The 17,196-nt window shown below is 33.2% G+C and overlaps 1 protein-coding gene across 1 annotated transcript in view; it reads right to left on the bottom strand.

Annotated features, from left to right (window-relative positions):
* The window catches only part of LOC148274129 (uncharacterized), a 28,346-nt gene extending 15,009 nt beyond the window's left edge, over positions 1–13,337 (bottom strand). Inside the window, 3 exon segments of the mRNA XM_088237584.1 lie at positions 279–411; positions 11,699–11,962; positions 13,332–13,337. Of these exon segments, the coding sequence (XP_088093710.1) occupies positions 279–411; positions 11,699–11,962; positions 13,332–13,337 (403 nt within the window).
* Between the last annotated feature and the right edge of the window lie 3,859 nt (positions 13,338–17,196).

Here is a 17,196-nt window from a genome sequence, read left to right as displayed (position 1 = left end):
ATCTATGCACAAGATAAATCTCTAGCGTAGTATGTATTTTAGTATGCATACTACCATTCTCGAGGTCCTAGATTCTATTCCTGGGAGGGTGGATTTAAAATATTGATTTTAAAAGGTTTTTTAAACTACAATATCTCATTGCTCCTGGGCTGGTATCTAAAGCGTAAGACTGATCACCTTATCTTCATGTAACAGTTGATGAAACTACTCTGAATTTGGTTTACCAATGCAGCGCCCTATGCACCAATGGGTGTGGAAAGGGGGATGATGATACTAACCAGGGTCTGGCGAGGCAGGGGAGGGCGCGGCCCGGGGACGCAGCTGCCGCAGCAGTAGCGTCCCCAGGCTCCGGTTCTGCGCCTCCAGCTCCCGGGCGCGTGAGCTCAGCCGAGACAGCTCTTCTCGCAAACCCTGAAATCAACGGTAAAAAATGTTTACAATGACAGAATACCAATTAATTATTTGCCTTCGTTTCTTATTGACATAATTATACATAGACGTGCCCTATACGGTAAAATATTTTAATAAGTAGTGACACCAAAACGTACCCATAGTTACAGAGTTTTTCAATTTACACCGGGGCTGCATTCAACGAGCATGCATACTACAAAAATTGGAGGATATTCATTTTTGGTAAATAAAAAGTTTGTATTTTGTTTGTTAACAATCAACATTAGTTTTTGATGGATCCCAATAAGATTTTTTCCTTAAATTCCTGATAATTCCGACCCATTTATTTATTCTCACTGTATTTTGAGGAATGATTTTTTTATCAATAAAAACGTATTCCTATTAGTGTAGGGTTGCCATATTTTGCTAGGGTCTCGTCGGGACGTTCTGGAATGGGGATATGTAGCAACAAAAAAAACAATTTTTTAATTGTTTTTCAGAAAAATAATATATATGTTTTTCTTACTATTTATGTGGTGCTTCAATTTATGTTTACATTTATATATTTTTTCTAACTTGATATTGACGTAATACTGCAATATTGATTCTACAGTTCTGGCAGCAGACGACATTTTTTATCGTTGCTTTTTACTAGGCCAACATCAATTACATAACTTTTTTCAATGTGGTTTTATGAGTAGGAATGGAAATTAAATACTCGCTAAATTTTAAAAATTGAAAAAAAAATATTTTACACGACCCATCAACTTCCACTCGATCGAGGCAAGATGAGCTTCAATTAATTTTTTAAGATACGTCAATTGCTGGAAGCATTTGCAACCATATTTACACCTTCATAGTCAGTACGGCCGTAGAAAATTTATGTTGATTAACAGCGTTGTACTGTGTAAGTCTAAATCGGGACATTATAAGTTTCATCGGGACGTCGGGACAGAGGGCTCAATAACGGTGACAGTCCCGATATATCGGGACGTATGGCAACCCTATATTAGTGCAGCCCTAAAACTAAGAAGAGTTTCGCAATTGCGCCGCAAGCCGTAGTTTGACGTTTACAAAAAATAATATTTATATTTGAATATTAATTGTTTTAAGTTTTGTTAATCACTCATGAGCAAATTTTACCAATGAAAAGTTACTTTTTACATTGTTTATCCGAAAGGTTTTTACACGCTTTCATGACACAAGTACTATTGGTTTCGATTGTAAACGTCACACCCGGCTGGCGGTCGTAGAACGAAGTAAAGTGTCATGATTTTTGAGGGCCCAGGGCATCTCTATGTGTATTAAAGTATCAATGTCCCTTTCTACATTCGCTCCTAAGGGGATAATTTTTTTTTTAATATTTATTTTTGCACCACAACAGGCCAGGAGGCCCAATTACAGTGGTGATTTACAACACAGAACACCCAGGCTTGAGAAAATACACATTTTAATTTTTTGTGTTCTCACCGGGAATCGAACCCGGAACCTTTCGTGTGTGAGTCAAGCGTCTTGACCACTACACCACGGAGGCCGTGAAATGTGAAACATATGCCTCTAAGAGACCCATCGCCAACAAGCACTCTCGCCTTCTCCCATGTCAATCCCGCATCTCCTCAGTTCAACCGGAATATTATATCCGGAGCTCAGAGGTACGATGTGAAGAAGAGGCAGTTCAGGTTAAGGGTCTCAGCCATTCGCAGCATCCAAGACAGATCCACCCTCGCACCTTTCAGACCGTTCTTGGACTTGTTTGTTATGAAGTCAAACCACCTATTGATAATACCTAGGTACATATAATTAAGAAGAGTCCAGAAGGAGCGTAGAATCATATTTGAATACATCGGACTGTGTCCAAAAAACCCCCCACTTTGCTCCACTTTTGCCGCGCTCATGCGTGAAGTCGCCGCGTAATATTGCCAGATCTCGAAAAATTTACATAATTATAATACAAATGTAAGATAATTATATATTTTTTTAAAAGTTCTCTAAAACTTTATTGTACACGCGTAAACATTGATTGACACAACATAGTAGATAAATAAAGGGTCATTTAATAAGAGTCATTTAATTAATGAACTTTGAACTTTAAAAATGTAACAAATTTTATTTTGCATAAAGCGGATATTTTTATGTCACGTTAAATAATATATGATGAGCAAATTAGCGTAAAAAAATTGACTACCCTGGCAACACTAACAAAATGTACATTTTGTTTTCTTTTGACAATCTGACAGATGGAAAAATAATAATTATTTTTAGTAATGCATTTGCTACTTACACTTGCATTTGCTACTTACACACGAAATGTGATCCCGTCCTGTTTATTTAAGATCCTAGCAGTATTTCTACACTTTAAAAGGACATAACACGGCATAGTTGAATTCAAATCAGGAGTTGCGTACTGAGCGACGTTTACAAAGAAACTAATGGGTCAAATCGTAAAAGATGTTAGGATTCGTCTTGCGTACTGCCAGGGTTTTTGGTAGTACACGAGTACTGAGAATTCTTTATAACTCGTTGGTGCGAAGTTGGCTCGAGATTTGGGGACCGTGTGAGTTGTAGTACTCTCTTATGGTGGAGAGAGTTCAGAAGAAATTTCTTCGGTTTCTCTACATGAGGGAGTGCGGATATTATCTATGGCTTTATCCCACGGAGTTCCTCCAGGGTATGCTTGGTACAGCAGTTTGAAGACTAGAAGGAATGTGTATTTAACAACGCACTTCTTTTGATTGTTGCGCGGTATTATTGACAACCCTGAAATTATGCGGAGCATTAGCTTTTATGTTCCGGATAATTACAGACAGATCAATGTTGACGGAATTTTTTGTTGTTGAAAATAATAGCCGACAACCGACACATTTGAAGAAGTTCCAAATTCAAAAATTTATTATAGTTGCCACGAGAAAGTACCTACCTAAGTACTAACTATGCAAAACACAAATCTTCTCTTAATCGGCAACATGGCCTATCCTATTTTTTTTTATCAAATTGAGATAAGCATGTAAAAAGTTTCTTAGAATCCTTCTGAATCGACCTGTATACTCAGTTTTGGCAAACTCCCACTAGAGGCGCCACAAATAGATTTTTACTAACATGACAGACAAAAATTTAAAGAAAAGCGTCCTTCCATAGTTAACATAAAATGTATTATTATTATTATACAATATGTAAATGTAGGTATTGTATAAATAGGTATGTATAAATAAATATATGCATATGCCCGTGAATATGAATTAATTTAGAATGTTAAAAAAAAAAAAAACAATTTGAATTTTTTTCAAATTGTATGTTTTTCAAATTTTGTATGTTTGTTATGCATTTTAGTTTTTAAACAGAAACAAAAAGGAAAAAAAAGTAAAATATTTTGTTGAATTTTATATTGTTTCGAACACTGCGAAACACAAGAGTCTGACTCTATTTTTTCCTTTACGTATATTTTGATGTTAAATAAAAGATTTTATTAAAAAATACATATGGAAATTTCCTTGACAATATGACATATTTGATTCAGTTTTTGGTCTTTCTTGTAAAATGCGAAAAAAATGAGATAGGTCATGTTGCTGCAAAAGCACTTAAGTGACAAACTCAATGATTTTTTAAACTTACTAATTTTTCTGTTTTAACCCTTACGCTGCTACGCAGTTTTTCAAGAATCTAATCAGAAATCCTCTTATTTATACATTTCAAAAATATTTTATCGAATACGTTGTTTTCCAAACACACTACTGTTTTATCAATTAATAGCAATTCCAAGAAAAATCTTCCATTTCATAAATATCTAATTCAAGCCTAATGGAGTGAGCAAGATGGACAACTCGTGCCGCAAATAGACAATTTTCGTACAGCGGTTGTAAACCCTTTCTTAATTGAATATAAAAACAAACAAACTGATCTCGTACTGCAATCTCAAGGCGCATTGTTATTATTGAAACGAAATAATTATTATAGTTTTTTTGTTAATTGCGGAGCAAAGTGCTCTGTTATAAATTATCAAACCTACCACTTCCATCAATGCATTTAAACAAAAATCGAGTAAAATGTATCTTGAAATTTGTTGCAACAGAGAGGAAAAACATTTTTGCCAAGGGAATATGGAAGTCTAGGCATTTACAGGACTTATGATCTGTCATTGGCTGGTTTAAATTACCACTTTACACACTGCGAGATATTCACTATTCTGGGTATGTCTACACATACATATTCATAATTATTTTTACATTACCTCAACTCTTCCATCTGTTGACTTTTGCAAACTAAAAGAGCTGAAACCTTTATTGATGTCGGTAAGTTTCATCTGGATAAATTATTTCACCTCCTAGGTAATGCCTAAAATTACTTTAATTTTTTTATGCAAGTTATTTTAATCAACAATATTTTGAGTATGTCTAAATGTTTGTAGGGAGTTATTTAGATTGAAACCTAAAGATAACCGGTTAATGTACAAAGAAGTGATATTATTTCTTGGTAGTTGTTATAATATAATTTAAATTTAAAAAAAATATGTTTTTGTACAACTGTCTCACAAATTGATATTTCTTCTAAGAAAAATATTCCGTTTCGATAATAGCTAGTTCACGCATAATGGACTGAGCGAGATAGACAACAGTTGTCGAAATTACAAACAGCTGAGGTAAATTACATATTTTTTACATTTATATATATTTTTAATCTTACTTTGTTACTCTAATTAACAATTTAACTCTGCAAAGCGTCCTTTTTATTATGAATAAATTTACAAAATATATAATTCAAAATGATAACGGATAGTGAAAGTGATAAAGAAATAATAGTACCTCGCCGAGAAACTCGGAGGCTTAGCAGCTCAACCTATTCCGAAAGTGAATATGACAATAACGATATTTTTTTAAGTGGTTGTGATAATAATTTAGATTATGACTCTTACGAAGAGCACGAAATCGAAGAAGCTTTTTCTGAAGTATTTTTGGATCAATATCGAGCTGATATACCTCATTTACGTTTTGTTTGTAGAATAGAGTTTGTATGGTAATAATTACGTTTTGTTAGTAGAGTAATAATTACTACCTAATGAACAGCTAAAACATTTAGATTTCTCATTACTGTGGGTACCCATTATAATAAATTAACAAATGATTTTTTTTATATTCAAACGTCCTAATTGACAATCATTAGGTTCCATGGTGAATTATTTTTATGTTTTATGGCTCTTTACTTATTTGTTTATATTCTTAATTATGGGATTTTCCGGTGATATAGGGACCTCACTAGATAAGAGTTATTGTATTAAAGGTAAAGTATTCAATTAGTTATTCATTATGGAAGTACATCAATATTTTCGTAATCACTGACTCGGGTTTAATAGCGGGGAAAACACCAAATATAATTATTTTCCTCAAATATCATAAAAGTGATTAAAAATCTAACTATTAACATTGATTTATTTTTTATTTCACTGTTTTTGGAATGTAAAAAAGTTCAGTTTCAGGTCCCGACTAGCTAGAAGTTTCCCGTGTTTAGTCGTTTCTCTTTTCTTAAAAGCACTGCGAATTTAAACAACATAAGTAAATTTATAATGAGGATGTTTAGAGGTTTTAAAAAAAAAAATGTTAATAGACAAAGCTTTTTTTTTCAATTTTTATGTATCGTATTATCAGCGCTACGATATTTTAAAGTTTTGTATTTCTGACATTAATCCGCGTGTGACGTCGCAAGTTCTCTTCCGCTTTTTCTCGGTTAGTTCTGTTGATTGGTCCATTGACGATTAGCAAACCGGAAATCTTACACAACCCTCTTATCATTGATTGATTCATATGAACAAGTGACGTCGTTCAAAGTTGTTCGTTTTCATTAAAATATTTTTAATGATTTTTTATTCATTTTCAAGAAACTTTGCCGTACAATTTAATGCTTAAATTTTTACAGCGCGTAAGAAAACATTTTTTGTATAAAATTTTCCGTAGGGCTGAAATAGGTACGAAAGTAAATAATAACCCGTCGAATAAGTCATTTTTATGTTTTGAAAATGTTTTATACCACTGACGGTTAAGTGCAACAAGCAGTTCCCGAATTCATTTACCCTTTTGGGGATTATGACGTCAGCATCAGTCTAGTTAGAACTTTATGATAGGGATTAACAACAACGATATATCGTTGTTTAGCAGTATAAGGGTTAATAGAACTAAGTCTTTAGCCTAGAAAGTAATGATTTAACCCTTATACTGCTAAACAACGATATATCGTTGTTGTTAATCCCTATCATAAAGTTCTAACTAGACTGATGCTGACGTCATAATCCCCAAAAGGGTAAATGAATTCGGGAACTGCTTGTTGCACTTAACCGTCAGTGGTATAAAACATTTTCAAAACATAAAAATGACTTATTCGACGGGTTATTATTTACTTTCGTACCTATTTCAGCCCTACGGAAAATTTTATACAAAAAATGTTTTCTTACGCGCTGTAAAAATTTAAGCATTAAATTGTACGGCAAAGTTTCTTGAAAATGAATAAAAAATCATTAAAAATATTTTAATGAAAACGAACAACTTTGAACGACGTCACTTGTTCATATGAATCAATCAATGATAAGAGGGTTGTGTAAGATTTCCGGTTTGCTAATCGTCAATGGACCAATCAACAGAACTAACCGAGAAAAAGCGGAAGAGAACTTGCGACGTCACACGCGGATTAATGTCAGAAATACAAAACTTTAAAATATCGTAGCGCTGATAATACGATACATAAAAATTGAAAAAAAAAGCTTTGTCTATTAACATTTTTTTTTTTAAAACCTCTAAACATCCTCATTATAAATTTACTTATGTTGTTTAAATTCGCAGTGCTTTTAAGAAAAGAGAAACGACTAAACACGGGAAACTTCTAGCTAGTCGGGACCTGAAACTGAACTTTTTTACATTCCAAAAACAGTGAAATAAAAAATAAATCAATGTTAATAGTTAGATTTTTAATCACTTTTATGATATTTGAGGAAAATAATTATATTTGGTGTTTTCCCCGCTATTAAACCCGAGTCAGTGATTACGAAAATATTGATGTACTTCCATAATGAATAACTAATTGAATACTTTACCTTTAATACAATAACTCTTATCTAGTGAGGTCCCTATATCACCGGAAAATCCCATAATTAAGAATATAAACAAATAAGTAAAGAGCCATAAAACATAAAAATAATTCACCATGGAACCTAATGATTGTCAATTAGGACGTTTGAATATAAAAAAAATCATTTGTTAATTTATTATAATGGGTACCCACAGTAATGAGAAATCTAAATGTTTTAGCTGTTCATTAGGTAGTAATTATTACTCTACTAACAAAACGTAATTATTACCATACAAACTCTATTCTACAAACAAAACGTAAATGAGGTATATCAGCTCGATATTGATCCAAAAATACTTCAGAAAAAGCTTCTTCGATTTCGTGCTCTTCGTAAGAGTCATAATCTAAATTATTATCACAACCACTTAAAAAAATATCGTTATTGTCATATTCACTTTCGGAATAGGTTGAGCTGCTAAGCCTCCGAGTTTCTCGGCGAGGTACTATTATTTCTTTATCACTTTCACTATCCGTTATCATTTTGAATTATATATTTTGTAAATTTATTCATAATAAAAAGGACGCTTTGCAGAGTTAAATTGTTAATTAGAGTAACAAAGTAAGATTAAAAATATATATAAATGTAAAAAATATGTAATTTACCTCAGCTGTTTGTAATTTCGACAACTGTTGTCTATCTCGCTCAGTCCATTATGCGTGAACTAGCTATTATCGAAACGGAATATTTTTCTTAGAAGAAATATCAATTTGTGAGACAGTTGTACAAAAACATATTTTTTTTAAATTTAAATTATATTATAACAACTACCAAGAAATAATATCACTTCTTTGTACATTAACCGGTTATCTTTAGGTTTCAATCTAAATAACTCCCTACAAACATTTAGACATACTCAAAATATTGTTGATTAAAATAACTTGCATAAAAAAATTAAAGTAATTTTAGGCATTACCTAGGAGGTGAAATAATTTATCCAGATGAAACTTACCGACATCAATAAAGGTTTCAGCTCTTTTAGTTTGCAAAAGTCAACAGATGGAAGAGTTGAGGTAATGTAAAAATAATTATGAATATGTATGTGTAGACATACCCAGAATAGTGAATATCTCGCAGTGTGTAAAGTGGTAATTTAAACCAGCCAATGACAGATCATAAGTCCTGTAAATGCCTAGACTTCCATATTCCCTTGGCAAAAATGTTTTTCCTCTCTGTTGCAACAAATTTCAAGATACATTTTACTCGATTTTTGTTTAAATGCATTGATGGAAGTGGTAGGTTTGATAATTTATAACAGAGCACTTTGCTCCGCAATTAACAAAAAAACTATAATAATTATTTCGTTTCAATAATAACAATGCGCCTTGAGATTGCAGTACGAGATCAGTTTGTTTGTTTTTATATTCAATTAAGAAAGGGTTTACAACCGCTGTACGAAAATTGTCTATTTGCGGCACGAGTTGTCCATCTTGCTCACTCCATTAGGCTTGAATTAGATATTTATGAAATGGAAGATTTTTCTTGGAATTGCTATTAATTGATAAAACAGTAGTGTGTTTGGAAAACAACGTATTCGATAAAATATTTTTGAAATGTATAAATAAGAGGATTTCTGATTAGATTCTTGAAAAACTGCGTAGCAGCGTAAGGGTTAATTTATTGAACCATAAAAGATGCAGTTTTCTTATTTTCTTATAAGATTCCGTCAGGAATCGCGGTACCTATTTGGCACAAAATATATTTATAATACAGCCTTCGTAGTTAAGCTGTGTTTAACAGTTAATTAGACTAATTAATGGGCAGGGCGTTAGCTCGCTTTAAATTAAGACGCATTACTGTCTTCCACAGTTCAAGGGGGTTCTCCGCCGTGGTTTTTAACTTAGGTACGTACAAAATACTAGAAACCGGCCCTTCGGCTCTGGAGCTGTATTTCGGGGTTGAATTATGTCGTTATTGAGGTAACTAGGCATGGGAACATAATATAGCGTCATCACCACCAGTGGTGAAAGGACCAATGTGGAAAATGCCTAATTTATATAACTTGCAATAAACTATTTTATACTGTTTTTTCTGAAATTCGTAGCACTTATACAGGATTCAATAAAATGAAAAATCTTCTTTGTGACGATAATATAAACCTTAAGCTGAGGCAACGAACGGTCAAATGTTATATATGGTCTTTCTTACTGTGCGGTGCACCGCCTTGAAGCATTTGAAATGTGGATCCACCGTAGAATGTTAAAAATATCTTTGACTGATATGATAACCAACAATGAAGTATTACGTAGAGCCAATACTAATAGGGAACTATTCACCACTGTTAAGCTCCGTAAGATTTCATATTTTGGCCATGTGTTGAGAGGTGATTAATATGCCATACTTCAGCTCGTCATGAGGGGGAAGATCGAGGGACGTAGAGGGGTCGGAAGAAAACAGCTTTCCTGGCTTCGAAACATCCGAGCGTGGACCAGGATTATAACTGTGGAGGAGCTGTTTCGCACTGTTAAGGATAGGGAAGCTTTCTCCCAAGTAATCGTCAACGTCGGGGGAACCCGACATGACACGTGAAGAAAAAGAAGAATACACGGTAAGGAATATTTTCTATGGGTTTCATTCATCTAGCTGAATAAATCAGTTTTACGAGGGAAATAAGTGTATATTTTTATATGTCAACTTTAAAGTATGTCATCTGTTATTTTATCTACCAAAGACAATATGGGGACACTTTCTGATGAGATTAGTTTGAACAATATTTAAAGAATTATATTTAAATAAGGATTGCAAAAAAATACATTATTTGAATTCGTCCTACCAAAATATCGGATAAACCAAAGCTACTCTAAGGTAAAAATCTTGCAAAAGAGATTTATTGAAGTTTAGTCGGCTTCATGGTATACTCACTGTTAATGCGTTTGGCTGACATTAAATAAATAAAATAATAATAAAATTATTAATAAAACCATGAAAATTAATCCTCCGCATGTGATTTTTTCGTGTCGTGTGGATTTTTGCCACAGCGATGCATGAAATAAGCATAGGTCCATTTCATACATTTTCAAGCTATTGTTAACGAAAAGGCGGACTGTAAATGAAAATCGAATTTCATTCAGTTTTGTGAACTGGGAAATATTTGAGAAAGGAGAGGAACATAGAATGAATACTTACCTTCAATATAATCTGAATGTTCTTCAATTTCTGGCACTGGATGACAAAATGAACTATAAAATGAGACAATGTTTTCCACGACGCGCGACGATTCCAACCACTTTTTTCCGATTTTATGTCAAGTCAAAAATGTTGTTTTGTTTTTGTTCTAAATCCGAATCATCTAATTTTGAATATCTTCTATCTTGATGTTAGGTAGGTACCATAAGGATGGGTCAAAGGAAGGATGGGAACGAAAGGTAATTGGCCAGGAATAGTATCGATAAATGCTGTTATTTACTTAACACTATAGAGCTTAAAAATGAATTATTAAAACTAGCAAATTGTTTTTTGCAGTTGTAATTGTTGCGATGGCTATTGTGAATCCGCAATTAATTCATGATGCTAATGCTAATGCTAATAATTAGCCATCACTAGATGGCAGTAGCAGTTTCGGTTCCACTTCTAATCCGACATTATCGCACGGCTTACGGCCGGATTATCGTGAGGTCGGGGTTACTGGCGTTAGTTACTGCCTCCGGTAGGCTTAATGCTTCGGTCTGCTGCCATCTACGGAATTTATTACCACAAAGGACTGCCCAGTGCACCGCTACATCCATTAGGTTATTAGCTTACCGGATGGAGAACTCGTCATTATTGGAAGCGTAACGGGGTCGAATATTTCGCAATCTGGGCCTCGCTTATAAAGACAGGAGATTTATCGGTGTTTGTCCATGTAAACTATAATTTTTCACAAGAAATTTTCCTACACGAAAAGCCTATATATCGTAAATGAGATTACGAGGCCTCCATATCAACTGATTAAACAGATATACATACTTATAAATGAAGCGAGATTGAATGTAAGAAGATGACTAAATTTGTGGTGATGAGGTACCCAAATCTACCTTTAATTTGATCGTATCAAAAGGGTATAAAATAAAGGGCTTGTGCATGACAAGAGGTTAGTGGAAAAGCCAGAATCGTACGCCAAGATAGAAACATACGGCGTTCCATCCTCTCTGCCTACCGCTAAAGGGGATGGGGTGCTGGCAGTAGTAGTAGTAGTAGTCCATCATAAAGTTAAAATACTTTTACCTTTTGTGATAGTAGTGCTCTGACAACTTGGCTGGCTACGTCGTCCAGGCAGCGTTCGTACTGCTTCTTTTGAGGGTCAGGACTCTTCTGGTCCTGGCTGGAGAGCTGGTCTCCGTGCTCTTGAGGGCGAGAAGTTGGTAGGCTGGTGGTCACTACTTGGATGGCGGGCGCTTGGGATGCCTGGAGAGTACTAACTTGGTTTCGAAGAGATTCGTTTTCCGCACTTAATTTTGAGAGAGAATTTTGGTAGTGGATGCTGCGTGCCTGTAAAGAGAGAAAATTATATGATTTAATGAGCTTTTGTGAGGATTGATTACACGGAATATTTTTTCTTTGCACAAAAAATATCTGATGAATCCAAATTTTACTAAGATAATAAGTTAATAATTAGATAAATAAAATAAGCTTCAATTAGGATGTTTAATGGTTTTTATTATTTATAAAACTACTGTTACTACATATGGCTTATTAATTTATTAAATGCATATCGCTAGCCCAAAGCAACAGTGAGATAAACCTGAAATGTTCGATTTTGAGATACACAAGTAGATATGTAAAAATATATTCTATAAACTTTTTAATAATTAAAAAAGGAATGGCCCACGCTAAGATGCTGAAGTCTTAGTGGGCATTTTTTCCAATTCATGTTATAGCTTAATTTTAAGATGTATTTTTCTAAAGTGTATTTTTGTAATTTATTTTTATGTAAATAATATATGCTTGAAAAAATAAACAAATAACAAAACTAAAAAAAACTGATGTTTTCAAAGAATACAATATTGAAGTTAAATAGTTAACCTATGTGAAAATATAGTATTCATAATCTATTTCAAATAATTTTATTCAGTCAGAGCTCACCTCAAAATTCCATTATCTCAGAATATGATCTTCAGCTAGCGATATGTATATTCATAATTTTATGATAACAAGCTCATTCAAAATGTTAATTCGCTAGGTTCTCTTATAAATTTTATGCTGGGCCCGTTATATAATGGGAATTTAACAGAGCCATCTTATAGAATCCGCATATAAAGTAACATTGATTTTTCTGTAGGAAAAATTAAATATCGGTATATATTTTTTTCTCAGACGTCTTTAACAACTGGGAAACGTTGGAAAGTACTTCAAATTTTCAAAAAAATATACGCATTTTCTTACAGATAATTCGATTTTAATTCTAGACATCTGTTAACTTATGAGTACCATTGTAATCGGGGACCTGGTCTACAATCAGAAACGTAAAACTGATTTACTTGAATTTCAAGAAACACTGTAGTATATATTTTTTGGATCTTGATATATTATTCTTAAATAATAATCCTTTTCTTAGGACGCAGCTCGTTGGACTGTGCGTAAAAAAATAGTGTCAGAAAACGTGGGAAACTCATGTGTAATTTGAAAATATTATATCTGTCCGAGGTTCACTTTTCGCCTACAATCCTCATTTTCTAACACGATTATGTGCGACTAAAGAAGTATGGCCATTAAACTGAAATATTAAGGTAAGTCACAAATCATAAGCATATACATAAAAAAAGATTTGATTTTGATGAAGATATGCTTTCAAAATTACGTTGGTACATTCAGTTTGATTTGAGCGTAAAATGCTTCGCTGAATGTGACATAATCTTACCTGCATATGACAAATGACATCAGCAGACGCTTTAAGCTTACGAAATTTCTGAAAAATATTTGAGGGTGGCTTTTTCCGGTTCTTTTTTTGTAAAGTACATAATTCAAACAGATGATTTAAATTAGGGGAGGACATTACGCGACCGCCTATTTGCAGTATTCTAACTTCGGTGGAAACGATATTATAAAGGAGAGAGGGTGAATATCCACCACGAATATGTACGTGTGGGCTATACTAATACTAACTGTGCTATGTACACGTAGGTATACATCCTTTTATAGTCCGGTAAGTATTATAGCCATGAGATTAAAGTGGATACCCCCCGCAGTGGACATTATATTGATTAAATTTATAACACACATGAATATTAAATTACCAAATGTGAAATTTTTATCGGATCATAAATAGGAGTAGTAATATTGATTCTCTTCAACAGGGAATACCAATAATGTGATATTGAAAACAAGTTTGAAACAAATAAATATTCAGCAATGTTTTGAGTATGTCCAAATGCTTGCAGACTGGCTGGATTTTCTCCCTAGGGAGTTGTTCATATTAAAATTTAAATGTTCATATTTAAATCGAGTTCCAATTTACCGCACATTTTCTAATCATAAATTATTTACAACTCGTTGAAAATGTCCTCCAAAATTGAAATATTTGGGTAAATCATAAGAAATAAATCAATTTTTTTTTTGTTAAGTTTTTCTTTAATTTAGTTCTTAATTTAAATTCATATTGATTTTTGTGAGTGCCACACCAGAGTATTGTTGCTTTCGTGAACACTAATAGCATAGTATATATAGATAGCACAAGGGCTATAATCTCTGTCTATTTTTTTTTCTCGAAGTCTTCGGTCGTCACGGAGCGCACTGTGCTTTAAAATAAATATTTTATACGGTCCACTTTAATAAATATCTTTTATTTAGTCGAGATTGACAGCCATATTTATTGAACTGGCTGCAGCACCAGCACATATTTTTCCATTTATTAAAAGAAAACATTTTTTACGTATGTATATAAAACTTTAAACGGATAATGTTTATTAAATGGCTTTTTTGTAGGTAAATTAAATGTAACAAAAAATATCAATGTTCAAAGTATTTATGTATGTTTCAACAACTGCTGTTCTCATTAAGTAAATAGTACTTTTAGGTATATGGAAATCACTATAAAAAAATAGAGCCTTGACAGATATACCCTAAAGTATAAATGTTGCCAAGTGCCAAGGATAAGACCGAGAGGAAGTTGTGAGGGGTGTGGAGGGGGTGGCTGGCTTAGCTAGGAGGAGGGGGTCCTACCCTCCCTAGCGTGGTTTACTACAAACAAGGGGCCATTTAAAAGCTTCCGATGGTTCACGGTCAGAAAACCGCCAACAAAAATATCTCTCAGCGGACGTTTTCCGAGAAATCGTCATATTTATGAGGCTGTTTTGCATGCGCCGTCTAATATTCATACAACCCTACGGACTACGAGAAGTAAATGAGCATTACTAATGAATGAGATGGTTCGAAGACATTGCTTACTAAAAATTACCCGCATTTACATATTTTGTAAATATTCGACCAGCAAAAAGCAAATTATGCAGATCAATGACGTCTACATACACACGGGACATGTTTTACTTCTAGTGATTAAGGGTAAATTATGTTTTTTTTAGTGAATTACTTTTTCTGAATGTATTGGGTATAATAACGAGCACTAAATAAATAGTCCAGATCTTGTATTGATGTCCCTTATGTTTGTCAATGCTTCTTTTATTCTTTTAGAATGTTTTCAACTATTCTTATTTTATAATATTCTTCCCTGTAAATTGGATAAATGGACAATGTCCGTAAATAAATAAATAAATAATGTTGTTTCCTCGCGGTGTACCCTGGATGACGCTAAATGAACTGACACAACTGGCGCCAAACAATCCCCGATTAAAGAGACCTGATGATAAAGAAAACAATAGAAATATATCTGAATGTAAAGTGAAAACCAACATGATTAAGATACACTATAAATTAAAAAGGTATGAAAAAGTTTTATAAAATTTAAAAATAAACATATAGATTTATTGAAGTTCGTCGATTAACCTCGAATGTTCCATCCTACAATATTTTAAATGACTGTAATATTTATATCGCCTCATAGTATAGTGGTTGGTGCATTTGCCTACCATGCTTGAGGTCCTAAGTTCGATTCCTTGTAAGGTGGACCTGGAATATTGATTTAAAGGGTAATGATTTCGATAAAATTATAAATAAAGTTATCAATGAAATTTCTTGGTTTAGATTTAATTTTTTATTATTTTGACCAACGAGCGCTTTCGCCTAAGTAAGCATCTTCAAGACTGGTGAATTGTTTACAACGTTTACAGCTTTTATACTATTCTTAACATATTTTGGAGACAAGAAGATTAAGTAAGTATTTTAACAGGGGACAGAAAATATAAATTTATATATAATAGAATAAAAGCTGTAAACGTTGTAAACAATTCACCAGTCTTGAAGATGCCTACTTAGGCGAAAGCGCTCGTTGGTCAAAAAAAAAAAAAAAAAAACTAAACTGAGAAGTTTCATTGATAACTAATTTTATAAAAATCATTAACTATGAAGTTTTATCAAGAAATATCAACAAAAAACATCAATATTATTGATATAAAAAGTGGTTACTGATCACCTTACCTTCCATGTAACAAAAATGATCCAAAAGCCATTGGAGTACCAACACGGTGCCCTATGCACCAATAGGTGCGGATAGGGAAATGAAAATTTTAGAGTATCTGTCGACGAAAACTCAAAATTTTACAATACTTGAAGTTGAATTAGATATTATTTTTAACGACACGCTGTGCAACATATTATATTATACAAGTATAAAGCTCCCAAGCTCTCTGTACACATCAGTCTAAATAGGCTGAGATGGGCAGGACATGTGCGGAGAGTTATGCAAGGACTATCGGCATTTAAACCTTTTTTATCTACAAACAAAAGAAAATGCGTTTATTAATAATTTGTATATCAAGAGTATACACAATTATTGTATACATACATTATGGAGCATGGTGTTACCATAAATAATGCACTTTTTGTGAAATAAAACTTAATGTGCAGAAGAAATAATAAAATTGGGAATAAACTGGATAGTCCAAGTTTCGTTAGAAGTCTTTAGATCAAACTCTCCTACATCAAGTATTGGCGGCCATTACCAAATAATGGCATTGTCGCCAAATATACGTTCGTAAGGTTTTCAAGAACAGAAAAGCTTTTTATAGTTTTGATAGCCTTTTTAAATCCCTCGTCATGGATATATTAATGACTCTTTCATGTTGGAAGGGTTTTGGATGGGGCGCGCGCCTCCGCGTAGAGCCCGGGCCCACTAAGAACCAGTTTAACCGAACGAAAGGTTTTACGATCGTTAATACGAAATAAGAACAATCGTATTTTGTGCTAATACGCTACAAAAAAACTCAAATGTATCCTCGATGCAATGAATCTAGCCAAAGTAAAGTTTAAAGAGGTAATATTAAAATCGGAATCCATGATACGAGTATATACCTTCATACTTTTAATAGATTTAGTTAAAGAATAGAAAAACTGTGAAGTTTTTGTTTTCAATTGAAACACGAGAAGTGAGTTTACAAACAGAGAAATGAAATTAAATGAGTTTTAACGACCGACGGAAAAACTCAAGGATTTCTTTAAAAAACCCACAATATTGACAGCTCTATTCGGCAGTACCAAAATACATTTAAGTAGCATTTTATTGTTTGAACTTCGCGAATCAAAAACACGCTTTGCAGTTGATATTCGTATTTGAATTCGTCTTCGGCTCTACACAAATTATTTTCGAACGAAAATTCGCATGCTAACAACTC

The sequence above is a fragment of the Micrasema longulum genome, unplaced genomic scaffold (genome assembly GCF_059751315.1).
Source record: "Micrasema longulum isolate JH-2025_06_02 unplaced genomic scaffold, ASM5975131v1 h1tg001746l, whole genome shotgun sequence".
NCBI lineage: Eukaryota > Metazoa > Arthropoda > Insecta > Trichoptera > Brachycentridae > Micrasema > Micrasema longulum.
This window is presented reverse-complemented; position numbering and strand designations above follow the sequence as displayed.